Source organism: Ambystoma mexicanum, chromosome 5p (assembly GCF_040938575.1).
Source record: "Ambystoma mexicanum isolate Mex_15411 chromosome 5p, UKY_AmexF1_1, whole genome shotgun sequence".
NCBI classification, from domain to species: Eukaryota; Metazoa; Chordata; class Amphibia; order Caudata; family Ambystomatidae; genus Ambystoma; species Ambystoma mexicanum.
Window position 1 is genome coordinate 775934333 of NC_090930.1, and position 27532 is coordinate 775961864.

The 27532-nt window shown below is 43.1% G+C and overlaps 1 protein-coding gene across 6 annotated transcripts in view; it reads left to right on the plus strand.

Moving 5' to 3' along the window:
- The window catches only part of ARPP21 (cAMP regulated phosphoprotein 21), a 443564-nt gene that overhangs the window by 245923 nt on the left and 170109 nt on the right, over positions 1-27532 (plus strand). For all 6 annotated transcript variants that reach the window (XM_069613189.1, XM_069613192.1, XM_069613193.1 and 3 more), the window contains 2 exons: positions 1738-1968; positions 22810-22976. In XM_069613189.1, coding sequence (XP_069469290.1) covers positions 1738-1968; positions 22810-22976 — 398 coding nt within the window. The remainder of the gene's footprint in view (positions 1-1737; positions 1969-22809; positions 22977-27532) is intronic.

Genomic DNA, 27532 nt, shown 5'->3' on the forward strand with positions numbered 1-27532 from the left:
AGTCGAGAATGTAGGGTGGTGGAGGTTTTCAAGAGGAGGGAGGGAAAAGCCAGGTTTTGACTGCCTTTCTGAATGCTAGGTGGTTGTCAATGTTGCGAATGTGCAGGGCTAGGGAGTTCCAGATGATCAGCACTTGGGCAGAGAAGGAGGTTCCACCGAGTCTGGATGAGTTGTATTATGGGACTACTCGGAGAGATGCTGTGCCAGATCTGAGACTCCTTGAGGGATGGTAGTGCGTGACTTTGTCATGAAGGAATTTCGGCCCTGTGTTGTGGATGGGTTGGTGAATGATGCACATGGCTTTAAAGGTAGTGCATTGGCCAATGGGGAGCCAATGAAGGACTCTCAGTGTAGGGCTGATATTTTCTCTGGGAGGTAGGTTAATGAGCAAGCGGGCTGCAGTGTTTTGAATTCTTTGCAGTTTCCTTAGCTGGAATGCTGGTGCGCCTGGGTAAAGGCAGTTATCATAGTCCAAGTGTTAGAGAAGGATGGTAATGATGGTGGAGAAACTATGAGACTAGGAGAGGTAAGGAAAGATATGCCCTTCAGATGCGTAGGTGGAAGAAACAGGTTCTGGAAATGAAGTTGACTTGTTGGGAGAGGGATAAATCTGTTTCCAGTGTGCATTCAAGATTTTTCCTGAGTTGGAGGTTGCAAGAGGAGGGGCCTAGAGATTGCGTCCAGTGAATAGGCTGGGGGAGAAGCAATGTTTTCCTGCAGACAAGGATTTCAATTTTCCCAGTATTGAGGATGAGGTGTTTGCTCATCATCCTGCAGTCACTATCTGAGAGGCATGATGACAGATCTGGACAGTTTGGGCCTAGTGATCTGGGGATTTTAAGGATGATCTGGGTCTCGTCTGCATAGTTGTAGCAGGTAAGATTGTGGGAACGGATGAGTGCAGGCAGAGGGTTTAGGTAGATGTTGAAGAGCAGGGGAGATAGGAATGCTCTTTGTGGGACCCCTTTTGTTACAGGTTGTGAGGTGGAGGTGATTGGGGGAGGAGCATGATTTGTGAACAGTTTGAGCAGAATAACCACCCATTGTCTGCTTTCAAAGGATATTGTGAACAGTCAAAGAAAAATGTATTTTTGGTCATGCTTTTGTCACTTCCTCTCTCGTATTGTGCCGATGAAAGTTTAATTATTAAATAAAAAAACATGAGCACGTTTTGTGCGCTACACAGGCGATTTGAAATGGAGTTGAAGTGAGTTGTACATATCAAAGCACTTCACAAGTTCCCTTCCTCTCATTTGGTAGGAAATATAATAGTAACTAAAGCTAGTGTAGCTGCCTGTCACGCCTACATGATTGGTGAGTTTAGTAATTCTCTGAAAAGCTTCTATTCTCTGGCACTCTGGCTTCCAACACTTTTTTGTTGTGCCAGTGTATGGCCACAATCAACACTGTTTTTAGTCTGGAATGCAGAGAAGAGCATCCCAAAGTAAATGAATCAACATGCTTCTGCTGAAATCATACATTCTGTTGTGCCACATGATTTCTATTTCAGGATTTGCATTGAACTCTCTTTGTTAGCCGCTGCATACATTTGGCCACTAATTGGAAGGTTCATGCAGTTGACTAGCAATGTCTTCTTCTACAACAAATGTGTACTGTAAAGATGAAGAGTATGTGTCATTTAGCCTTAGTCAAGATACGTCATGACAGTGTCACTTGTCTTTGCCTACAATGAATAAGAGAAAACATTTTTAGTAACAATTCTGTCATTTTGTGCAGGCTCTGAATCTTCCAGCAGTGCTGGCTCCTCAGGATCTCTTTCAAGGACTCATCAACCTCTGCAAAGTTCATCCCTTGTCCCTGGATTAGCATCATGTTCGACCGGCAGCCTTTCTTATTCAGAAAATGGGATGAGTGGCCAAGTGGGACCAGGCAACACCAGCTACATTCTCCTTCCACTTGATGCTGCTGGCATTCCACCTGGCAGCATTCTTCTAAACCCCCACACAGGTAAAAACATTCACATGTTACGAGAGAGGGAACCAGTAAAATTGTATGTGATGCATTTGCTTGTAGAAATCTGTGGAGGAAAAGTCTGTTACAAGACAAAAGTAGAGCTTCCATGACATATAATACGGTTGCATGCATTGGTCAGGTAGATTGTTAGTTAAATGTTTGCATGTAAATTGGACATGTTTTATATGTTGTCAGCCTTTAAGTAATATTGCATAGTAACATATGTCAATAACAATGTTCTCTCAGAATGAATCACAAAGTGGCATGCCATAATTTGTCCATTACAATATAAAGAATAAATAAAGAACATAATTTAGAGAAACATGATATGAGGGAAACATGTTACTTTTTCTCGTATTTAGACTGATATATTCTGATTTACTGGATAATGTAATGATCGTATCATTCTGAATATTGGCAAAATTAAAAACAATGTCCAGATTTCATTGCCCAAGAGAATGCACTACTTTTTCGCAAATCAGGATGAAAAGACATTTGAAATGCTAAAGGGAACATTGTGATCTGAAACGTTCTAGCGGCCTAGCAAGGACAATATCTGCATGATCTGTTTTGCTCTCTGAACTATTAATTCCCATCTTAAAGATAATTTCAGTCCTGCCTATTTGATCAGATTTCCCACAAACTAAATCAAAAGGTGGCAATTAAAAATACATGTTTACATTGACAGTGAAGGAACACCCACAACTCTAATTAGATCCAAATCTGCCTTTACCTCCAATCATTGACTCATTTCCTTGAAGTAAATATGATACACTGTATTTGTCAACACTCTAGTGTGATATGGTATCCCTGTTTCATAACATTTTCTGCCAATATGTTAACTGAACAAAAAACACAACATTCATTAGTGAACTACAGTTTCTAAATCTATCCCCCATTCTTGGATGTAATCACATCATTGTGAGGTCAATTTGCTCACATGGCAAACTGGAACCCTGGTCAAAATCGTCTTACCTTAATATGCTGCAAATGATACGTATTTGTGATAGATATATGTGAATAACAACTGTACAGGGTGATGTCTAGAATACCCTGAGTGTTGTATTTCCACACCCCATCCAGTTCAGATTTCCCCTATTTTGTATCTAACGCAAACTGTTCTATATACTGTGCCTCCTGTTTAAGATGATCCTACTAAGAAAAAATGATCTCAGTAAAGTGATCATATTCACCTTAGAGGTAAGTATGAGCAATATTAAATATCTAAAATATGTGTTTTTATTATTTCAATCTACTGTTATTTCAAGGACAGTGTCTTCTAATTCAGGTGTTTAATGTGTGATTGCACTGTCATGTACGATCAATTTCATAACACCTCTCACTCTTCACTTTCGTTATTATATTACTTTTTATGAATCTTCTGGTCCTGTATACTCCTGATCCTACTGTGAACTCTTCACTATAAGCTTCTGATTTCACCTCCTACTTTAATATGGAAAATCTGTCTTCCTCTCTCACCTCTGTGTCTTTGCTCAGCTTCCTCAAAGTCTCCATTTCTTGAATCTTATTTTTTTTCCTTTTCCCATCTTTCCCAGGTGTCAAATGCCTCCTATTCCAGAACCTCGTTTTACTGCCATTCATCTTGATCCCTGTCTTCTGCTCTCTGATCCTCAGTTTATTGTATGTTCCTTCTGTAGCTGACTTTTCACATGCATTCTTTTCTTCCATTTGGACTTTTTTCTCTTCCCTTGAAACATCCTGCAACAGTATCCTTAAAAAACGTTAATTGTATCATCCTATCCGCTTGAACTACCACCCTATTTCACTTATTCTCTTCCTGAACTTCTCAAATAGGCTGTTCATTCTCAATGATGTCAATTACTTTATCCTAACTCTCATCTTCTCCCACTTCATTGTGGCTTCTGTCCAGCTCACTCTACTGAAACTGCACTTTTACATGCTTCTATCTTCCTCACCTCTTCCCCTAATTGTAAATGATCAGCTCTTCCTATTCTGTTAGACATATCCACAGCATTTGACATGGTGGCTAGTTCTATAACCTGATCTTCTATTCTTCTCTATTCTTTCTTGGTGTTCTTCCTACCTCCCAATTGCTCCTTCTCTGTGATCTGTAATGACACTTTCCCCCTATGTTTAGGTGTCCCTCAATGTTCAGTTCTTAAACTTCCACTATTTCCCTGACATTCTATACCTCTTTCTTTCACTATTTTCTCTTTCGTTCTAAACTGTTCCTTCCAAGCTGATGACGTTAAAATCTTTGCCATTCCATCATTCTCTTATCAAATCCATTCTTCCATCTCTGACTGTGTTTGTGCCATTAAGTCTTGGATGCTCACATATTTTATCCATCTTAATTCACCCACATCTGAGATGTGCTGTCCTGTTCCTTCTTTTATTCACATTCCTCTTAATTTTCTCTCTCCTTCTGCTCATAACCTTGCTATTATTTGTTGTCCTCACTTTCCTTCTCCCCTTCTCTCCTCATAACAACATCATCACAATGTTTCCTTGTCTTATTCGCATCCTAATTATTCTCTGATTTGAATAATATTCCTCACTTTTTTTCGGCCTGCTGGCCTATGTCCTATACCCATGTGAGTTCTATTTTTAATTCTGCCACCCCCCTTCTATTTTGTCTTCCTACCTGCTCCCCATATTTGCCCTTCCTGGCTTTGTTTTGATGACTTCTTCTTCCTGTGCATCTTCAGTTCTGCTATCTATACATTGTTTGAAATGCATCCATGACTTATCTCCTGCTTATTTCTACAATGTATCTCCATGTATGCCCTCTCTGGGCCCCTTCGATCCACTTCTCGTTTCTTCCTAGCATCCCCCACCCTTTCTATGCCCAGTCATGTTTACATACTTTTTTTCTTATTCTCCCTTAACTTATTTTCTTGAAGATAAACTTTAGGAACATTAACATTCTTCTAACCATTTGTAAAATGATTACTTACGGATTGTCTTCTTTTTATGTTTCTTTATTGTTCTGGTTATTTTGTAACTCTTGTACAGTGCTTAGCCATAAGCGCTATAAAAATGCCCTATGTAAATGCATTGACACGGCTCCGGAAAGAGAATGGTGTGAAATGGTTTTTTAATGGTAATGTGCATATCCATCTAATCAAAGACTCAACTTGGTTAACACCACAGTCCAGGGAACCCATCTTTTGAGGTATCAGGATTGGTTTCCGCATCTGTTTCCTATTTTTCACTATCCACCGTGAGGAGACTGGATCATGTTACATGTATTTTTTGTCATAGGTCATTCATGATGACAATTATTCATGTGTTAATTCTTTTTTGTAATCCATGTGGGGCAATAGTAGTGATGCTAATCTTGTTCTATTTCAGCACAGATTCTAAGGTAATAATTAGGATTTGTAGCAGCCATCTATCAGACAGGGATGGGGTCCGCACTCGCCTTTTTTTGAAATTGTTCATGTACTTACCTCCTCCACTCTCATACAGCAGCTCGTGTGCTTCTCATCTGGTTCTTCTCCAGTCACTCCCTACATAGCCAGCATGTACAATGAAAAGTGGTCTATTGTTTGGTAACTTGTTTATGATCAAACTTTTTGGGTTTGGAGCACATATGATTTTCTGTTCATCTAAAAAGATCTCCCTGGTGTGCAGCTTTTTTTTCCTTATCCTCAGAGGCCACGGAAGCAGACTATAGTGTCCTTGCTTTCTAGCCTTTAACTGGGACCCTGGTAAATGAAAATCGGATATTACCCACTCCAGTGGGCAATACCACATGGCAAAAATTATTACTTTGTGAGTGATGGATGTGCACTCTCAGGGAGTAAAACGGAAAACAAAGATACCTTTTTTTTCTTTCTTTATGGAACATATATGTAATGAATTGCAATCTGGCAAAGGTTTAAGCCGTGGCTTTAATATTTATTTATTTTTAGCACCTAAAATGATGCTGTGATTCCTTCTCCAAAGTGGCAATCTACTAACCAGATCACCTTTTCTTGCAACTCCATGGCAAACGCATAGTGCACTTGTGCCCTGCTACATTAGTAGCCTGATCCGGAGCACCCGCTCTGCTCGTGATGCAGAGCAGGTTCAAATGTCACAGGATGCCCACTCGACCATTGCTGTGTCAGCAAAGTCACTGCTGCACAGGGGCGGCATTTAAGATATGCCCCCTGTACACAGCGATTATGAATGCCCTATAATGGTGGTAGGGCCATCTTTAAGAATAAGCAATGCCTGAATTTAGACATAGTGCATGGCAATACTTATGATCGTGGCCACCACAAACCAATTGATATTGCATATGTGTCAGCTTTTGTGAATCAGCTTTGCTGTGAAAGGGAATGTGTATTAAGGCGAATAGGGAATGTCTCATATATGAGTAAATAGTGCCAGTACTGCCACTCTGCAGGACAGAAACCCAGAAGACCCAGCCTTGTGATGGCTGGTAATCCCCTCCCCCAGAGACCGCCACACAACAAGCAGTGGCCCTGAGCCCAGGTATCACAGGAGCACACCCATTCAGGAGGAGTAGCCTCACACTAGGGTGCTGCATGGTTAAAGGTCTTTTGTTGTCAGTAGGATGTAATCGGTGGGAGTAGGATATGCATGAGTGCTCTGGACAAAGAAAGAGGCCTTCCACCATCTTGGTTCTAGCTGCCTCTCGTTCCCTTTCCTGTCTTCTCCACTACCCAGGAGCAAAGCACTTTGGGTGCAAGATCTACTCCCGAAAGGAGCAGGGATTGGTCCCTGAAAGCTGGCTAGCTTCAGACCACTCACCTGGGGACTTATGCCCTTAAAAGAAGGAGTCTTGCACCACTTCAAAAGAATATTTTCAGTTCCCTGAGAATCATTAAAGGCTGAAGAGACGTTCTGCAGACTCTCACCTGGATTCCTTTTGGACAGTTGCAGTGTCCAAAGCACTCTGCCGGAGGTGAAGAGGGAGCCGTCCAAGACAGAAGGATGATCTGTCTCCACACCACTTCCAGGGACTATCAGGAGTGACCAGTGTTGTGGACCAGGACTAACCAATCTGCAACAGATCTACTGTGCCGAATCAGCAGACCTTGAAGTAGAGTATCCTGTCCTTGACCGAAGGCCTCACAGCAACTGGAGGGCCAGCAAATCGGTTGCTCTGTGATTCCTGCATCTTAAATGAGAGGGAAGGTGCTGGCATCTGCATTTCTGCAACCAGCCGAATGATTGCACTGCAGCTGCATCATTCTGACAAGGAATCGCGTCCTAGCAGAGCACGTCAACTACCAGGCCAGAAGCATCTGCTCAATGCCTGAAACCAATGCAAATCTCTGGAGGGTTGCTGCGGATTCTTCCTGGAGGTTACCAGCCCAGCTAGGCCATGAACTGCTGCCTCATTGCTTCCGCCTCAATGCTCCTTTGATCACCACTTTATAAACTCAACCTACTGGAGCATCATTTGCCAAGCATTCTTGGGACCTCTCCGACCTACAGCACTTGAACCACCAATGTTCGACTGCACTGAGCCCACGCATTTCACCCTGCTCAATGCCTGCTTGCTGCCAGGGATTCCGCTATCCTTCGTGCCTGACTGGGCCTGATGAGCTTACATCAACGTTCAACCTGGATCTGATGCATCAGCAAACCAAGAACTGAATTCTGATACTGTGACATTGAATGCTCCCCCGACCCACCCCTCCCAGGTCGAATGGTTAGGTCACAATTGTCCCTGTTGTCACCAAGATATCCTTTTTGGTAGTACCTTACTTGCCACCCCTGGAACTAAGCTCGAAGTACTACTTTCTCCAGCTTGTCGCATCTACTCAGTTTTTCCTCTGGGGTGTTTTTTTTTTACAGTAATTCCTCTTTGTTCTCCTTGCAGATGGTGTGTGTTATTAAAGTATTTATATTTTTATCGAACATGGATTGGGCATTCCCTTTATTTTGGACTGTGATACTGGGCCTCATTACGACCCAGGCGGTAAGTTACCGCCTGGGTCGTACCCTTACCACCATGGTGTAAACTATGTTTACACCATGGTGGATGGCGGATTTACCACCCCATTCCAAGGTGAATGGGGCGGTAAATCCCCATTTCCCATTTTACCCTTCCCCATTCCCATTTTTGCCCCATAGGGCATAATGGGAGTGGGGAAGGCGCTAATTACGCCACCGTAAATTACGGTGGCGTAATTAGCGCCATGGTCCCTTAGCGCCATGAATTTTAACGCCTGCAAAAAGCAGGCGTTAAAATCACCATGGCGCTAAGGGACCTTATAATCAGGCGTTAAGGGTTGGCACCGTTTACGGCGCCGTTAACCCCTTAACGCCTGATTCATAATGAGGCCCACTGTGTTGTTTGGGTCACTACTGGTTCACCCTTCACACCCCTCTTAGAAGTAAAGCATGCCCTCAGCCTGCATTACCACAAATGGCAAAGGAGGTATTTCTCATTGCTGTCCCTGTTTTATCTTTATGATTGCATTGTTTTTTGGTTTGTAGTAGTGTGAGGGCTAAGCAAGCCATTTTGTCCCTGCTGACTTGTACACCTGCGAGGCAAAGTCCAATTCATCACAATATGATCAAAGAAAATGTCCACTTTTGATTTTACATTTCACATAGGAACCTTTCAAATATTTTGGAAACCAATGTATTTCACTGGAATGTGAAGGCAGATAATGATCACGTAGAGGCTTTAAATACACATAGTGATTTGTTTAAATGGGACAATCATTGTTTAAGTATGTTACAAAAGTAAAATAGTTGTCATATGTAAGAACTAACCAAGCAAATATATAGGGTGTAATCTGGAGCACATAGAGATGTGGATATGCAGATCTTCTTGCAGCTCAGGTATATTGTGATGTGGAAGGAAATGGAGCATGATTTGAAAATAAATGTTTGTGACCCTTTTAAACAACAATGATCTGAACCTGAAATTCACTGAGGGACACAGTCATGACATTATTGTGTATGTAAATGACCAACACGGTCAAAGCAGACAAGCTAGATGCAAATGTATATCGAAGTTTGCATTGACACTATTGTGCATACCTCTAGAAAGATGTGTAGGATTGTGAGTATGTTACTAGGCTGTATCCAAGATTTAGGAAAACCTACAGCTTTTCATAAAATACATGTTTTCATCCTGTTAGGATCAATTGCAGGTCGATACAAATAATAAACTCAGTTATATGTGGATTACAAATAGAGTTTTATTCTTGTCCTGGTTGATATTCAGAAATAGCTCACAGCCAATGCCAATGGGGACTTTTTCAAGGCAAGCACATGCGATCCAAATCAAGTCTCAACAAAATTAATGTCTCAAAATGGCTGGGAAACATTGGAGAAAGCGATTGAACCAAAATCCCTGTCCAGGTTTGATCTGAAACTAAAATAACTTTTTGGTTGATTTGTAATTCTAAGTTCTATTTGTGGAACTGGAGGCTCCATATAAGGATGTCTTTGGGTTTATTTGATGCATCAAAAGTGATGAGCTAAGTAGACAGATGTGTTCATCCAAGCACTGGTGGGCTAATAGCAGCCACGTGTTCACACTGCAAATGTATTTTAGAAATCAACCATCTCCAATGCATTATTACACTCTACAAGCAGCCACCCAAACAATCTGAATTGAGGCATTCCATATGGAGAATTTGTTGGGATAATCATAGCTGCTCCAATGACAACAACTCTCTGAATCAAGTGAGCATCACTGCACACATATTTAGCCAAGGAGGGTAGCCTAAAAACGTGATTGAATCTGCATTGACAAAAACAAACTTCAAAGAGATGAGTCACTTACTACGAAAAAAGCTCAAGATAAATTAGTGAATTGAAGGGGACAAATGCATCAGCCTTACGTGTGGTTACTACATACACCACATTCTCCAACAAGGTTAAACAAATAATAAACAATGGGAGATCCTTGCAAGTGACAGAGATCTGGTATAATATGAAATCACATATCATGAATCACCATCCCCTATTGATATCATTGTACCTAGCTAGAAGAAGCAGGAGAAATAATCAGGGACAACTTGGTTGGCTGGGCCTGGAAAGGGTTCTTCAAGTGTAATGATTGTAAAACGTGCCAGTATGGCCTTGACAGCGTTAAAACAACCTACTGAAATATAAAGAGGTACTGATAAGTGAATCACTTGTGAAACATCTTTTGTTTTCTGTGCTATATTGTTCACATGCAAAACATTGTAGAGAAGCAGCACCACCTGTTTGCTCAAAGAGAGAATTCTGCAGCATATCATGGCAATATAAAAAAAGACCAACCATGCCACGTAGGCCAGTACTTTGTGGAAAATGATGTGGGAACCCTGGAGACCTGAGTTTCTTTGGCATCAAGTAACCTATTGCGTATGGGATATTTTATTGTTGACATGAAATGTGTTTTATATCAGTTTCTGATGTATTTGATTGTAAGAGATTTTGAAAAACTACAACACAATAAAAACAATACTTAAAGATGTATTGTGAGGGCTTAAATTACTGTGATGAAACTATTCGCATGTAGCGAAATACATCGCCGGCATGCTCTCCCTGTTCAAGCTGCCAATAAATTAAGGGTTGATAAATCAAAGCTTAACTTGACTTTGATCTATATCATCTCTAGAGAGTGTGGGAAAGATGTTAATTTGTTTAAAATATACATATGAGGATCCAGGGTATTTCAAGTAATTAGGTATGGCTGTATATTTACATATCTTCCCACATCCTGGTCCATTCAGTGTTGCCAGTGCACATTTCTTTCATTGTTTAGTGCACAGTTTCAACATATGACCCTGCAAATCTCTCTGTATCGACTGTATGGGACATTACCTGAAAAATGACATTTCATGTTAGCCGGTATAGGACATGTTAAGCCCCTTAGGTTCATTCTTATACCTATCTCTGCATAGTCACATAAACTCTCCCATTGACTGAATGAAGTGGCCTTTGGTGCAATTCTGCCAAACAAGCCTTAAGGTTCAAATGCTTGGCTTGTATAGCTGGATGTTTTATATTGTCAATGTGTTTACAATAGTTTTAGGTAAGATTCCCATAGTAATGATAAATCTTCCTGACCTGTGTCAACCCCAGAATTGTTTGCTTTACTGGTGGATTATTTTTTCTTAAATCTCTGTGAGTGAGAAAATGTGTCCACATTCACAGAACCTTTTACTATTTTTATTGTTGTCAGTTGAAAGACTTTTAATATGTATCCTCTTTGACAACTTTTTGGCAATAAGTGCCTAGTGTTGCTGGGTTGCCCTAGAAGCTCTCCTTTTAACATTCTTTGGCTAAACATGTGAAATCAACAGTTTCCATGGGTAGAAATGATCTTTGGATCCCTTTTGCATGTTATTAGATGAGACCAGCACCCACACCTAATGTGGAGTGCTGGGGAGATACTGAGTATCCCCTTTCTCGTTTTAAATGTAACATGTATTTTACAAGGACAAGCTTACCTTTAATGGCTGGTGGCAGTGAACCTTTTTATTAATTTGGTGCACCTTTACTTTGGGCTGTTTGCACAGCCCTGGTAAAGGCGCCCATGGGTGCTCATTTTACCAAAATGGCCCTTGTCTTCTTTTTTTGCCATTTCAGTATTCTGTGTCCTTTTTTGTTCCTTCCCCTGACCTTCAGGATTGGAAATTCTTTTCTGTGATTTCTATCCTTGGCAGGAGCCTTGTGGACTCCCAGCTCAGGCTTCAGAGTGTCTGTGAAGGCAGGACGTAAGGGAGGAGTCCAAAGCTCTGGAGTCCTTTGTCTTCCAGCCTGAGTGTGGGAATCCAGTTCAAACTGAGAGGCCGGCTGTCCTGAAGCTGAAGAGGTAGTTGAACACTACAACCAAAACCAAAGCGGATGATAAAAGAAAAGTGGCTGAGACAATTTCCATCGAACGGAGATCCTGCTGTGTAACCGGAGCCTGCTGTAGCCATTCCCTCCAATCAACCTGGGGAATCTGCGAATGATGAATCCAGAGCCTGATGAGACCCAATAGATTTAAGAGGAGCTGCATTTTGAGCCATCCCACGTCATGCTGCGATCTTGCGGGGCTGCAATATCCCAATACCCTGGAACCACGAGCCATTGTTTGGTGCACGGTCTTCTGAATTCCGAATCTTGCTGAAACTTTGTGGGGATCCTACTGATCATCTAGAGATGTGAATCGAGTCTGAAAATTCCCCTCATTTGAGTGCTGGACCTTGCAAATGACCAGAATGTGACCAGCCATATTCGGGTTTCTTCTGTGCTCCTGAAAAGACACCAATTCCACAGAGCTGCATTCAGCCACAATGAAACCCTTGCCTGAAGCCTTCTGTATTGATCCTGGCTGGAAAAGCCCATCCATCTTCTGTCCTCCTGACAAGGAATGCTGTGCCTGGGTTTTTGGCTACAGATCCTTAGGTCATCCTGCTACAAAATCTTCTTCTTTGCTGAGCTACTGTGCTGGCTTGGGTATTTACTTACCTAAGTCTCTTGTGATTCCTGTGTAGTTTTGGGGTGTTTTCTGTGATTGGGAGGTCTCACGTGCAGTTCGCCCAGACCCACTGCTGGTCTCCTCCTAGGGTGTCTTCTCTGAAGTCCCTAGATACTCAACTAAGTGTAAATTAGAATACTTACTTGTTTGAACAGTCTTCCTCTGGAACTCAAACTTTGCTTGCAACAGAGCCCTATCTCACCCTGCCTACAGCTGGCTCCTAGACCACTATGGTCCCACGCCTGCTTCTGAGAGAACTCATGTACTAGAATAGGGAAGGGCTGGATACTTTAAGGGGTCTGCCTTCAAAAGTAAAACACGTGTTGAAAGGTTTACTTACCTGTAAATGAGTCAGTTGGTAACTTTAAACTCACAGAGGGAATATCTACAAAATGGTATTACTTACCCTAGATATGTTTTACCATTCTGAAAAGTAAATATAGGATCTACTTACCTTGAATAAGCTGTGTGCCTTCTTAAATAAGTATTCTCAAAGTCTTACTTTCCTTAGAAACTGTCTCGCCAGTCTAACAGAAAGTAGATAGAAGGTTAACTTACTCACCTGTGAATTTTGCCCTCTTCCCAAAGTAATGCTGTTGGTTTCACATTATTGTTCCTGATAGGATCATTGAATGAGTGTCCCCAATTGGGTCTTGCTTCCCCTGATTTGCTGTTAGCCTGTCCAGAATATGTCTGCATAGGCCATACTTACCTTTTAGGTTGCTGGTAGCTCCGGACAAAAGTATATAGGTTTTAGTTACCTTGCATAGCTTTATGACATCCAAAAATAAGTTAACAAGTTATTGCTTCCCTTAGTCTGTGATGTGAAAAGCAACTGTAATTGAATATTACATCAAAAGGGTTTACTTTCCTTGAGTATAACTGTGTTATCCTAAAATTTGTTAGAGTTATTGCTTCCCTTAGTATGTGGACTGAAAAGCAACTGTGATTGAATATTACACCACAGGGTCCAACTCCCCTAGAGTAACTGTGTTATCCTGAATCAGAGTTCTATGTTTTATTGTTCCTAGAATAAGTGTTCCTCTATTCGGAAAAGTATGTTGTCCAGTTAAGTTACCATGTGATTTCTTGCTGAGTGTCATGGTACAACTGTTAGGCTCTATTACCCTTGTATTACTGTAAGTAATCCTAAAGTAACTAGTGGTTTTTGACTTCCCTAGAACTACTGTTAGGTGTTCCAAATAAGCTTGTATGCTTTGGTCTGTGCACCTTCAAGCATTGTGTTTTGTTTTTATAATTGTGGTTATATATAATGTGATAGTACTTATTTCCCCCAATATTTATCTGGGCCTACTTGTATTTAAATAAACAATTTATTTTACAATACATAGGGTTTCAGTGTTTCTTTGGACCATTTGTATTACAAATTATTTGTACTGATTGTACAACCCTCTCTCCCTTTTAAGGTAAGTCTGGCCGCTCTGTCTATGCTACCCTATACTCATGTGGTTCAGTCCTATACTAAGAGTGGAATCTTGTACTGCCTCAGTTGAATGGTTATACGACGCCCTTATTTGGACTTGGAGAAACACTGTCCGAACAAATAAACATTTCAGGAAATATTCTCTCCTGCAAAGACTCAACTTGTGGGATGCTTTATTGTTTTGAGCAGCATTCTATAGGACCTAGAAGTTGTGTAAGTGGTAAACAGCCTCCTGCCAATTAATGTGACATAGTGCTTACTTTGTTTATCATAATCGATATGCCTGGCTGTTGTAGAAAGATCAGAAAGAGTTTGCAGAAAATCTTGGATCTGCATTTCATTCTGGCTTTGAAGGATACTGTTAGCTAATGAATAGGCAATTGCTACTAGTCCTCGCAGGTGAATAGATAACTGCATATTTATACACATACCCAACATAACAGACGAATCTATAAAGGAAGATTTCCGAGGACAAACAGCAGAAATCAAAACATAGAAGAATTGAATTTTTTAAGGTGCCCTGCACTACAATTTGGTATTCACGTCTCTAAAAGCAATAATATCACACTCTGAGAGCATTACCAGTTGTTAAAGGTTTATGACACAAGTTAACGAGTTCAAAGGGATGTTACCACCTGGTAATGGCCCAACAAGTGAACGTATTGCTTTTCGACCATCCCACTGAATGAGGATAGTCTATTCCGTATAACTCAAGAAACATAAATGAACATTGGATTGTTGGAACAAAAGATGTATATTAGCCATTGTAGCCCCTTGCTACTGCTTTGTGTGAAATGGAGATGGCGACATTCCAAGGCTCTATATGAGCCTAAAGGCCTTGTACAAGAGATGTACTTATACTAAGCCCTGAAGGCAGAGTTAAGGTCCTGAGCACAGTTCATGTGTTTAGCAAGGTCTGCAGGCCCATAATACATAGTATGGCACTCAGACAGGGTCCATATATCTGGTATAAAGAGTAAAAAGGGCATACATGGTGGATGCAAGGAATGTCAGTATATGCATATATAACAGGCAGCTTAGTGCTATCTACTTCCAGGGGGTAATCCCCACTCCACTTTTCGACTGACATGGACACAGGCATGCGGCGCCGAATGATAGTATTTAAATCTACATGAGAATTCCTAGGGCATTGGCTGCAGAAACGTATGCACATGTCTGTCGACAGTATACAAATCCACCTATGTGGTGCCCGAAAGTTGGCTGAGGATTGGTTCTGTGACCCCGGTAGGATAGGAATATGAGGTTCTGAGCAATCTGCAGACTATCCCGGTTCATGTAGGCCATTGAGGCTGCTCAGTGAACATTCCAAGGGTAATAATGAAACTTTATGGGCACAAACGGTCTGAGGACCGTGCAGAGCATTTAGGGCCCTGAAGGCCCAGCTAAAGGACAGTGTTCAGCAAGGGCATTTAGCAAGGTGTACAGTCCCATAATGCCTCGTACAGCCCAAGGCAAAGCTGTATAAAGCTATCATAACCGGTGTCACTCTTTTAAATGGAAAGAGTTGAAAAGGGTTTAAAGGCTGGATGCAAGAAATTCCTTCATAAGCCTAAATACCGTGTGGGTTAGTGTTGTCTACTTTCCACTTCGTCTTTGATATTTGCATTGGCATGGGTATAGAGGGGCCTGTTGGCAGTGTTTCAATCCGCCGACTCGGTGACAGGGTCAGATTCCATGCTTGCTGGCCCCACAGAGCATGTCTCAAACCATTTGCAGGCCAAACTGGTTCATATACTTTGCAGATTGTCCAATTAAAACACTTTATAAACAGCCCAAAGGTTATAATGTCCCAAAGAACCACATTCGCAAACCACTGAGGTGCTGTCCTTGGTTTGCATACGGTTGTTTTCTGTGAATAATCCATTGCTTTACCTAAAGAACAAAGGTGTATCACTGAATTCTCCACACTGAAAGTGACTATACAGAGGCTGTGCTCTGGGAGTGACTACGGAAAACGGTGTGATTGCGTTGTCGCCCCAGTATGATTCTCACTTCAGCCTGAGCCCCCTCCAGTCCTTTCAAGTCGACCTCTGAGGCACTGGGCCTCATACCACTGCAGGAGCAGTGACACCATACCTAGGTGAGGCCGGGGATGCAACTCCGGGTTGCACTGAGCACCGCATCTCGTTGGACACTTTCCGTCCAAAGCAGATTCGAAATCTGCATTGCGCACCAAAAATACTCGTTAGCTGCCGGAAGACAGCGTTTTGAAAAATCTTTAGCATTTGCTTGCCAAAATTATTTGTTTCCTGACGCCATTGGCCTCCACGAGGCCGTCGCCTTTCCATGATGGCCGCCCAAAAATCTGCCATGGAATCGACAGCTTTCTGCAGGCTGCATTCGCTGTGATTGGCTCCCGGAATCCTCTTCAGCCAATCACCCACGCCGGCAGGTGAACGCCGGCACACCCACTAAGGCTGCCCAACAAGGCAGCCCTGTCTTGAGCCTGTCTTGAGCTGACGGGGCACAGGGCAACGAACGCGGTTCCACCTCCATATCACTGCCTGCAGAGCACTCATTTGGGTAAGTGGCAGCTGGCTCCTTGTTGTACCAAGGTCTAAACCCTACCGATGCTCGCAACAGCACCGCAGCCTTTGTGTTGTACTAACCACGTGTCCTGCACGGCATTTGACTTTCCACGCTATTGCAACCGTCCCGTCCCATATGACTCTGACATTTATGAGCATTAAGCATTGCTTTTATTTATTGTCTGCTCAGCATATTGCGTCATATTTTTAAATTCATGAGAATTGTTAGTAATATACTGCACCCGACTTGCGCACCCGGCATTGTCTATCCACCATGCTCCTACAGTCAGCCACCCTAGGCCTGTTGAAGACGGCCAAGGCCTTTCTTTCGCAAGGCATTGCCCTTCGCCTGTGCCTTCTTAAGGTGCCTTCTCATGTTGCAGCCTGAGTATATTGCCATATTGACCGCTAGCATAATGTGTACTTGTATTTGGATTATGCCTAATGATTGTTGGGCCGCAGCATCCATTCTGTGTACCTTGCACTGACCTATCGCTATGCCTCTACAGGTTGAAACCTCAGGTCCGTTGCATACTGCCACTGTTAGTCAACTGTAAGACATTGTCCTGTTTTTGTGCACTTTAGTGTGCCTTCGCATAGTTCTGCCTGCTTATAATGCCACGCTGCCTGTTAGCCTACTGTGTACTTGGACTTAGATTGCGCATTTAGGATACTGTGCCACAGCACCCAATTGGGGTATATTACCCCACCCGTTTCGCACAAAACACTTATCGTGCCGCCACTGATTGCCATTCTTCCATGTGCCTATGTTCCCTGATGGTCAACAGCAGTGCTCAGCTCTCCTTTATCACTAAAATGCCTCGTACCTTTGGTACACATTCTTACCATTGTGCAACATATACGAGTATCCTAATGCATTTACATTTGACTATCCTGCCCATCCTACACCTCGCCACTTACGTACCACTCACCTCACATGCCTTATCCAGGTCACCGTTCAGCCCCTTTACTGCCCAGCACTACGCACAGATAGCCACTACAAAGTGCACAACCGCACCTCACGTACCACCACCCCCACTCATCATGTCATGTGACAATCCCTATTTAAACTCGCCGGCTCTCTGGCTACAACACTTCACCACCAGACCTACCCCTAACCAACCTTGCCCTACCCTCATTAGGAACTTTAGGCTCTGCTTGCGCCTGCACCACATACTTGGCATCCAATCTACCACATCCAATAACTCAACATCACCCTTCAGGCATAACATTGTGCCGGATACAGCCCCACTGTACCGCGCTGCGTGTCTCCGCTCCTCCCTATCGCTGGCTGATACAATCGCCACTAAAACCGGTCTGTCTCGACCAGCCAAACCGACCATACCTAACCTACCTAGTCAACCTTGTGCAACTTCAGTCAGTAACCTCAGATTAGCATCCAGATGACACCACTGGTCCTATCACCGGAATAACACCTCTACTGACAAAATTACAAACCCTAGCATGATTACCACCACTGCTCCACCAGCTCCCAAAACTGACACGGCTCTCCCCGCACAGAAGCCTAACACTGCCACTAAACTCAAAGGTGCACTCATTAATGCTCGCTCTGTCCCCGCCCACGCACTAGACATTGCTGATCTTATCTCCGGGGAAAACCTTGACTTTCTTGCAATCACTGAAACGTGGTTGCACGCGGCCTCATGCCCTGCCTTGACTTTGGCCATTCCCAACAACTACTCCATCATCAGGTGCGACAGGGATACTAACCAAACCAATGGGGGCAGTTTAGCCTTTATATTTAAGAGTTTGTTAAACATCAGAGCTGTCAACAGCCTGCCGGTGCCTTCAGCGGAACTCCTCTCTGTCAAAATACCGATCTCACCCAATCACTGCATCAGTGCATCTCATATACAGGCCACCAGGACCCACCTCCACCTTCGTGGAGGACATCTCTTCTATACTAGCTACCAGCACCAAGCCTAATTCTCAAGTCATATTATTGGGTGACTTTAACTTAGGATACCTAGACACTAATGATGCTAAAGCCACTGATTTGGCCAGTGCTCTGACTGACTTCGGCCTTACCCAACATATTAGCGAACCCACCCACATCAAGGGACGCACCCTTGAATGGGTCTCTGAGATGAACTGTGCGCTCAACATAACCACTATCTCTCCATGTGCTTAGTCTCATCACCACATAATTTCGTTCTCCATCAATTCCAGCCCACCTATTGACAAAACTGACCTTGCCCCGCCTACCTATATTCGCAACAAGAAGGATATCTCGGCTGAGAAATTACTCCCACTTATCCTCCCCTTATTGAATGCTGCTACATCTATGTGCTCGGACCCTACTGTCCTAGTAGATGCCTACAACCGTGTTGTGTGAAAAGCTCTTAACACCATTGCCCCTCTTAAATTGTGCAAACAAAAACCTTGTAACCACCTTAATTCCTGGTATACCCCTCACCTTTGTGAACTGTGCAAAGAAAAAAGAAAAGCTGAGGCCCATTGGAAAAGCTTACCCTCGCTTGACAATAAAAACATCCTCACCACAGCTTCCCTTACATACAAAGAAGCTATCCTATCAGCTAAAAAAGAAGTGTATAACAATAGGATTATACGGGCAGAATCAAACACCAAGGAACTCTTTATTATCCTCAAGGAACTTGAGTCTCCAGTTGCCCCTCTTGTCACGTGCATCCCTGATGCTGAGTGGTGCTCTAACATCCAAAAGGCACTATTAGACAAAATTGGCTTGCTACAAGCCAAAATTAATTCCAAAACAAGCCACCTCACAGACTCAATGGGTTACCCCTCATCTTATAAAACTCCCCCACCCAAGCACTCCTTCAAACCTTTTAGCTTCACCCCCCCTTTCCATTAACGAAGTTGAAAATATCATCCGGAAGCTCAAGCCTTCCAATTGACAAGGAGATGCTTACCCTGCTTCGATTATAAAGGAAGCTGCACATGACCCCGCCCCTTTCATTACACCTTCATTAATGCCTCCTTGAAATCGGGCTCTGTACCGGATAACCTTAAGGATGCTTGGGTCAGACCTCTTATCAAAAAACCTAGCCTAGATCCTAGCAACCTGGCTAACTACAGGCCCATCACCACAGTGTCTTACCTACTCAAAATTCTGGACCGAGCAGCCTATCTCCAAATCCAGGAATATCTTGATACCAACAACTTATTAGGGTTTAGACAATCTGGTTTCCATCCCAGACATGGCACGGAGACTGCCCTGATTGATCTGAAAACCCAAATCGAGGACCTGAAAGACAAAGGCAAACAAGCACTTTTGCACCTCCTAGATCTCTCAGCGACCTTTGATTTGGTTGATCATCAAATCCTATGTCATCATCTCACGATTGCTGCTCACTTCTCCGACGTAGCGATATCCTGGATCAGCTCTTTCCTTGCAAACAAATCCATGAGGGTCTTCTCCCCACTAGCTGCAGCTGACCCAGCACATGTCCCGTGTGGAGTCCCGCAAGGCTCTTGTGTTTCTCCCATGCTTTATAACATATTTACTAAACCGCTCTTTGATATACTGGACTATCTAGGTGTCTCCTACACCAATTACGTGGATGACACCCAGATACTCATCCATATTACTGGCGATTATGTAACCGATGTCAAAGCACTAAATGCAGTCTACACCGTCATCCAGGCCTGGATGGCTCATCACGGGCTATGCCTCAATGATGAAAACACGGAGTTACTCATTCTATGCGCTCAGTCCAAACTTGCTAAACTAGACTCCAAATACAAATCTTTCATTATCGATGGCAACATTATTAAAGTCACTAATGTTACCAAAACACTTGGTATTTACCTAGACTCCACCCTTTCTCTCAACAGACAAACTAATTCAGTTACCTCAGCATCTGCCTATACCTGTAAACTGATCACAGCGTGCCGTCCCTTTTTGACAACGGGCAACTGTTTAATTCTTGCTAGAACCCTCATCATGTCCAAAATCGATTATTGTAATGCCCTATATCTAGGGACGAGCCAAAGAAATCTTGATAAACTCCAAATCACGCAGATCAATGCCATAAGGTCAGCTCTCAATGTCCCCAGGCGCTCCCACATCTCATCCACTAGACGCAACTTGCATTGGTTACCCATTACTCACCACATTTCCCTCAAAGCACTCACCCTAACACATAAAGCCCTGCACAACGCAGCACCTGCCTACTTGTCCACGCGCTTTACACAACACACTGCAACCAGACCACTGTGCTCGGCACAGGTTCACAACCTAACCATTCCCAGTTTCAAGATGCAGACAGCCAAAGGAGCGAGCTTCCCAGTTCTGGGGGCCAAGCTGTGGAACTCTCTACCGAATGCTCTCAGAAATGTTCCTGCCTTCCAATCCTTCAAAAATAAAACCAAACTATGGCTTTATGAACAGGATGCCCTGACCACCCCACTGTAAGCTAGGCAACTGTTAGCAGTAAACTGTCTGCACACTGTACATATTGTATACATTGTTCTGTTCAGTTCTCCGTTCAAATGTCTTATCGTCTCTGTAGATATGTATACATGTAATGTACCTATTACTGTAACTTGTAACTGCATCCTAAACATGTGCCCTGATGCCCTTGGGCAGGGTGCGCAATATAAATAAACAAAATACAAATACAACTACAAAGTTCAAGCAACAATGTCAACGACCAGGCTCTCAAAGTTGTGTATTACACATCCTTAAACTCGAATCAGTTGGAAACACCTCTCATTATTAGCCCATGAGTCAATGATTGTGAAGAACGTTCATCATTTGAAATGCAGTTCCTGATTGAGGAAATCTCCCCTTAGGAAATAAATACAAGCACGTGACAATACCCTGTAACCCTTATCAATTATTGTGTATTGTAAAATAATACCACACTGTATACTCGTACCTGGTTCTTCGCTCTTCCAGGCTCTGTAATAGCAGGTGATATTCTTCAATACCCGATGCAATGGAACGCAATGTATCAACCTCAGAATGACGAAAGGCGTTGATGGTTCTGCCAGGAATCAAACCTTTGAAGAAAGGCTGCAGGGCATGTCAGAGGCTAATTGCCCCTGCAATATTTTCTTTTTCACAGAGTCCTTTTCATAGCTACGGTTGTTCTGCTCCTGATAATGCATTTCAGTGACTTTTGGATTCCAGTAATGTCTTGAGACTATGGACACGTCATTTCCTTAATGGGTTTCTGATCTTAAATTCAGTCAGGGCTCTTGCAGAAACCTTCACCTTGGCTTACCCTGCTGTGAGCAAAATGCTACTTGTACATTTTAACAGAGTAAAAGCTTTGAGCTGTAAAAAATAATGATATCCTGGCACTCGCGCTCTGCTTGGATGCAAACTTAAACGTGGCAGGTGTTCAGGCTTTGTGTGCATGTCCCCAGTGGGGTGGCAATCTCGCCTGCTTCCACCTCAGCTTGCTGGTATTTAGCAGTCTAGAACAGGATGTGATACAGTGAATATACATACAAGTATGTGTCCTTCAGGATTCAAATATTGAATCCTTTAAGGGGACATTTAATTAAAAAAAGGTGATGTCGAGCACATTTGTGATAAAGTATCCCAAACTGTACATTGTAAAGATTGTGTAAACTACTCCGGAGTTTAGTGATCTTTACTGTACAATACCTTCATATCTTTACCCAGCTCTGAAGTGTCTTGCAGATGTTGTGTACACACGTTGTAGGCATTGTATCTTCTATAACGCGTGGTCACACAATCACACTTTCAATGTTTGTTATCGTCTTCATCAGGTGTACATCTTCGAGTTGGGGATATGCAGAATAAAGGGCACATCCACACTCTTGAAATAAGCACAACAACATGCAGCTTAAAATGTGTCAAATACAACGGGTTTGACCTGTTACGATACAGACCACTTAAAGCGGGATTTGTGGTATGAAATAAGTGCTAGTCTGTAGATCCATCATTAATCTTCTATACTGAAGTCACTGAGCAAAGATGCAACTGTAGATGCTGCAATATTGTCAAATGACTATAGTCTGGTGTAGGTATTACAAAACAAAGTTTTCTGAGAAGCAGTGCCATCTGATGCTCTTTCCAGGGCACTTCCTTTCTTTCTGTATTGTATGCTCACTCCGTTAGCAGGTATAGTGGTGTCACAACTCAACAACTTTAATCCTTTTCGCACCTAAGCACTGACGTCATTTTGTTATTACAGATAAGTACTAATATCTGAAGCAGACTTTAGTAAGCATATTAATCATAGTCCTTCATACAGATATTTCAGCATTCCAGGTCCTGTAGATGATTGTGTACATGCTTTTATATAGATATCGCTATTGGTAATTGTGAATAATTTGGAATGCATATTTCATTGTTAAAGATTCCAAACTTCATACTTTTTTCACATGTTCTTTTTTACACTTCCTTAAAATGGATTTACCATATTAAAGCGGTTTTATTCCAGGCCAGCCCTTTGTGAATCCTGATGGTACACCTGCAATCTACAATCCTCCTGGTGGTCAGCAGCCAATAAGGAGCCAGATTGTTGGCCAGTCCCAACAGCAGCAGCCTTCCTCCCAGCAACATCAACAACAAGCACAGCAGCAACTTGCAGGGCACCTTATCACTCAGGTATGAATTATGCATGTCTGATGGTGTGCTTAACATGAAAACCTGTGTGATGGTATATCAGACTGGGCCTGATGTGTGTGTGTGTGTGTGAGAGAGAGAGAGAGTGATAGAGAGAGAGAGAGTGATAGGGAGAGAGAGAGAGAGAGAGAGAGAGAGAGAGAGAGAAAGAGAGAGAGAGAGAGAGAGAGAGAGAGAGAGAGAGAGAGAGAGAGAGATAGGGAGAGAGAGAGAGAGAGAGAGAGAGGAAGAGTGAGAGAGAGAGAGAGAGACAGAGAGAGAGAGAGATCCAATGCATGTTATCAGGGGATGGTATTAGATTGGAAGGTAAGAAGGTTAGGTCAGGGGTGGAGATATGGCTGGGTAGGCCTTTGAGGCATCATCTTGTTTGGATGTCATGGATAGGTCAAGACAATAGATTTCCAGGTTTCTGTTGGGCTGTAAGTGGATGTCCTGTAGGGCTATCAGCCTGGAGGGTTGGCACTGTCTGCTTCTGGTTCCCCTTTATGATTGTTCGGTGGTGTTGATGCCCTGTGTCTGATTAAGAGTTGGAAATACTTGTGACATGGGCTACATTTTGAGGGCGATCTTGATTTAAACATTGTACCACAGCATGGTATGTGAGATTAAGCAAGAATTTCACGTAATGGACCTTTGAGGGCTGTAACCCCAATGTTCCCATAATAACTATGCAGGTGGAGATCTACAGGACCATTGATGTGAGCAGGCCAATAGATCTCCCACTGTATTTGTAAAATGTGGGCTCATCGCCACAGGTCCGCATCGCATAATGCAAAGCAGACTGTTCTCATCACATCATTCTGACAGTCCGCTCTATGAATCAGCTCCTGTGATTTTAATAAAGGATGAAAAGGCACTATTCTCTGTGTTCCTCTGTGAATCAGGGCGAGCGAAAGGTTATTCCATCAAATCAAAAGGCAATCCACTGAGGGAATGTGCAATGACAGATGCTTTGCGTCCAGAGGTGTTGACATTTGAAACTGCCCCTTTAGATCTGTCACGGAGTGAGAAGGTGTCTGACACGTACAATTTTCAAATTATCAGAGGAGTGCACAGCTGCAAAATCGCAGAGTCCATTTACTGTCTGGCACCTGCATGCATTATCGGTCTGCTTCCGATGGAGTCGGAGCAAATGACTCAGCTCTGTGGTGTTTGACTTGAATTTCACAGCCATTTCTGCATGAAAGTGTTTAACAAGCAGACACCTTCCGGATTCTAATATCCCATCCCTTCGGGCTGCAGACGTTTTTCATGAGTAACTGAGGGAGTCACGTGGACGATGGGGCAGTCATTGTTTATCTGACATTTGTGTATTTACTCTTTTGCAATTTTCTTGTCTATTAATGTTTCTCTGTTTCCTTATGATTGTGTAATGCATTGTGGCAATACATTCTTAGTTTGTCCAATTCCATGCCCAAGTGGCTCCTGCCTTCTAAATGAGCCAAGGTGTGTGTGTGTGTGTGTGTATATATATATATATATACATATATATATATATATAGTACAGAAAAGCGTTTACCACAGCGCTGGAATAATGTGACACTTAGAGACAAGGGCCAGAATTTTCATAAGCTGCTGGCTAATGAATGGTCCAGCACAGTATTAATGCACTTACTAGTGGTAAGATGAATTGTGAAATTCACATTTGAAATCTCTATTTTATGTACTCTTGTTATCTCTTAAATCCATCTCTGGGTATTTTCCTGGGACCTTTTAAAGATATTTATGGGCTCTCGAATGATGAGGACATGGGTACCATGGACAGAGCAGCCAGGCTTATCTTAGAAGGGATAGAGGGCTGTAGCTTGGTACAAAGAAATTATAGCACAGATATGGTCCAAAGAAATACTAAACACTATGGGTCTCATTACAAGTTTGGAGGTAGCCCTGGTGCTATTAGCGCTATGGCTGCCTCCAAAATAGATCCGGGTCCCGGTTCCTTGAATGAGGAATTACTGGGCCATTCCAACCTTGGAGGACCCGGTAATTCCTCATTCAAAATACCCATCCCCATTCCCATTCTAGCCCCCATAGGGCTCAAGGGGAATGGGGAGGGAGCTAATAACGGGCCCGTTATTATCTCCCTGGTCCAAACCAGCCGCCCTTAGCGGGACCCGCTAAGGGACCTCGGAATGCGGCGATAAGGGGTTAACGGAACTGGCATCCTTACCGGTTTCGTTAACCCCTTACCGCCACACTCGGACTGAGGCCCTATGTATTACTAACATAACAGGTTTATTTAAATACAAGTAGGCCAAGATAAATATTGGGTAAGTACTATGACATATCATATAAACACTATTATAAAAATCAACTCAGTACGTATTTGATACAACCCAAAGTATAACCTTATTTACAGTACAATAAGCAGTCAAGGTGAGTCAAACCTATAACATTTAGAATGGTATTAAGCTATTCTTAGGGAGCAAAACCAGGTTAGGGATACTTTTAGAACACAATGGCCCTCATTACAACACCGGCGTTAAAGCATGGCGCTGTTAGCACCATGGATGGTGCCGGTGTTGTAACGAGTCCGCCATGATGAAATGGGGAAATACCGCCCCATTCCAAGGTTGGCAGGGCGGTATTTCCCCATTTCACCATGCCCCATAGGGCTCAATGGGGATGGGGAAGGTGGCAATTACGGTACCGCAAATTGCGGTACCGTAATTGCCTGCGAGGTCCCTTTGCGGGTCCCTACTTGAACGGCTGGTCCGGCTGGTCCAGACCAGCCGTTCAGGTCGGGTCCCGCAAATGGACCTCATAGTAAGGTGCTAATTGGTTAACAGCGCCGCAGCCTTTTACGGCGCCGTTAACCACTTAGCTCCTGGGTCATAACGAGGCCCAATAAGTCATTCAAGGGTAGTAGGCCCTATTGGTCCCAATATACAGTGTTATTCAGTTATAGACACCCTTAATTAGACCAAATCAGTTACAAGTATCACTTGCAACATATGCAACTTTCTTCTTTCAAGAATGGATACAGTTGCACACCAATGTAACTTTTTAGAATGTAGTTCATAGTGAGTAATTTAACTTGTATACTTTCTAGAGGGGCCTTAGGCTACTCATGGACAAGTAAGAACCTATTGAAAATATATTAAAACAGCACTAAATCAATTCAGGGAGAGCGCAACCCAGTGTTACAAGTTTAGAAGAGCAGCAGCAATTCAAGGTCAGTAAGTAACCTATTAGAGTTTTCAAGAAAGGCATTCAGCAATTCATAGGTAAGTATTAACTACAAGACTGCTTTAGGAATGCACTAAAGCAGAACAGGGAAAGCAAACCCCAAAGGTACACTTTAAGAATGACAATCTATTATTCAAGGTAGGTAAACCCTGTTGGTAAGCTTTTACACTCATTGGGCCTCATTACGAGTGAGGTGGAACAGGTTAACGGGCTCCACTAAAGGAGGCGGACCCGTCAAACCCTTTCCGCCTCATTACAAGCTCCCCTTGCGGGACCCGGTCAAACCAGGCGTCCTTACCGGGTCCCGCGAGGGGAAGAGGGAGCAAACAACGGGCCCCTCATAATCGGCCTGTTTGCATCCTCTCCCCTTCCCATTGAGCCCTATGGGGGCTCAGATGGGAATGGGTCAGGTCCGGGCCCGGGTTCCTGGAGGGAGGAATTACCAGGACCTCCAAACTCGGAATAGCCCGGTAATTCCCCATTCTGGGAACTCGGCCCGGACCCGATTTCGGCAGCAGCCATGCCGCCAATAGCAGCATGGCTACCGCCGAAGTCGTAATGAGGCCCATTCACTTTAGAAATGATAAAACAGTACCAATACTTATTACTTTTCAGAAGGCAGGGCAAACACCATTCAAAGTAAGTGACAAAACTTCTATACTTTTTTAAATGAGCAACCAGCAACTTAAAGGCAAGTATTAACTTCGGGACACTTGGCAACTTCTTTTATTACAGAGATACAGTTACCACACTAACTTCTTTAGCAAGTAAGTGCCTTTTAAACTTGTTATAGTTTTCAAGACATAGTCCTTTTAAAGTCCATCCCTGGTCAATAGAATGAGTTTTCTCAGAGGCAGAAGAGAGACTCTAGTGGTCTAGGAGCCAGCGGTAGGCAGGTCAGGATAGGGTTCCGTTGCAGGGAAGTCAGAGTTCAAGAGGATACCTCTTCAAACAAGTAAATATTCACTTTAAAGTTAGTTGAAAGTATTCAGGGACTTCACAGAAGGCTCCTTCAGTGCGTTTCATCATTAGGCCTGGGAAAGTGGTTGGGCAAACTCCCAATCAAATGAACCACCCCTTCAGCCTCAAAGGATTCACACAAGACTTAGGGTAAGATTTCCTCCGTATGCAGCAGCACAAGACCCAGTCCCAGGATTCTTGGTCTAGAGACAAAATAACTGGACACTGTTTGGGAACTTGCAGCAGTAGTCATCAGAGGAGGCTTTGAGCAAAGGACTCTTCATGCTTTATCATGGCTCTGTGGATTTGGCACCTTTTTACTGCAGCTCAATGAATAAAGAATATCACCAGTCAGATCCATTTCACTCTCTTGGTCCTGCACTCTGATG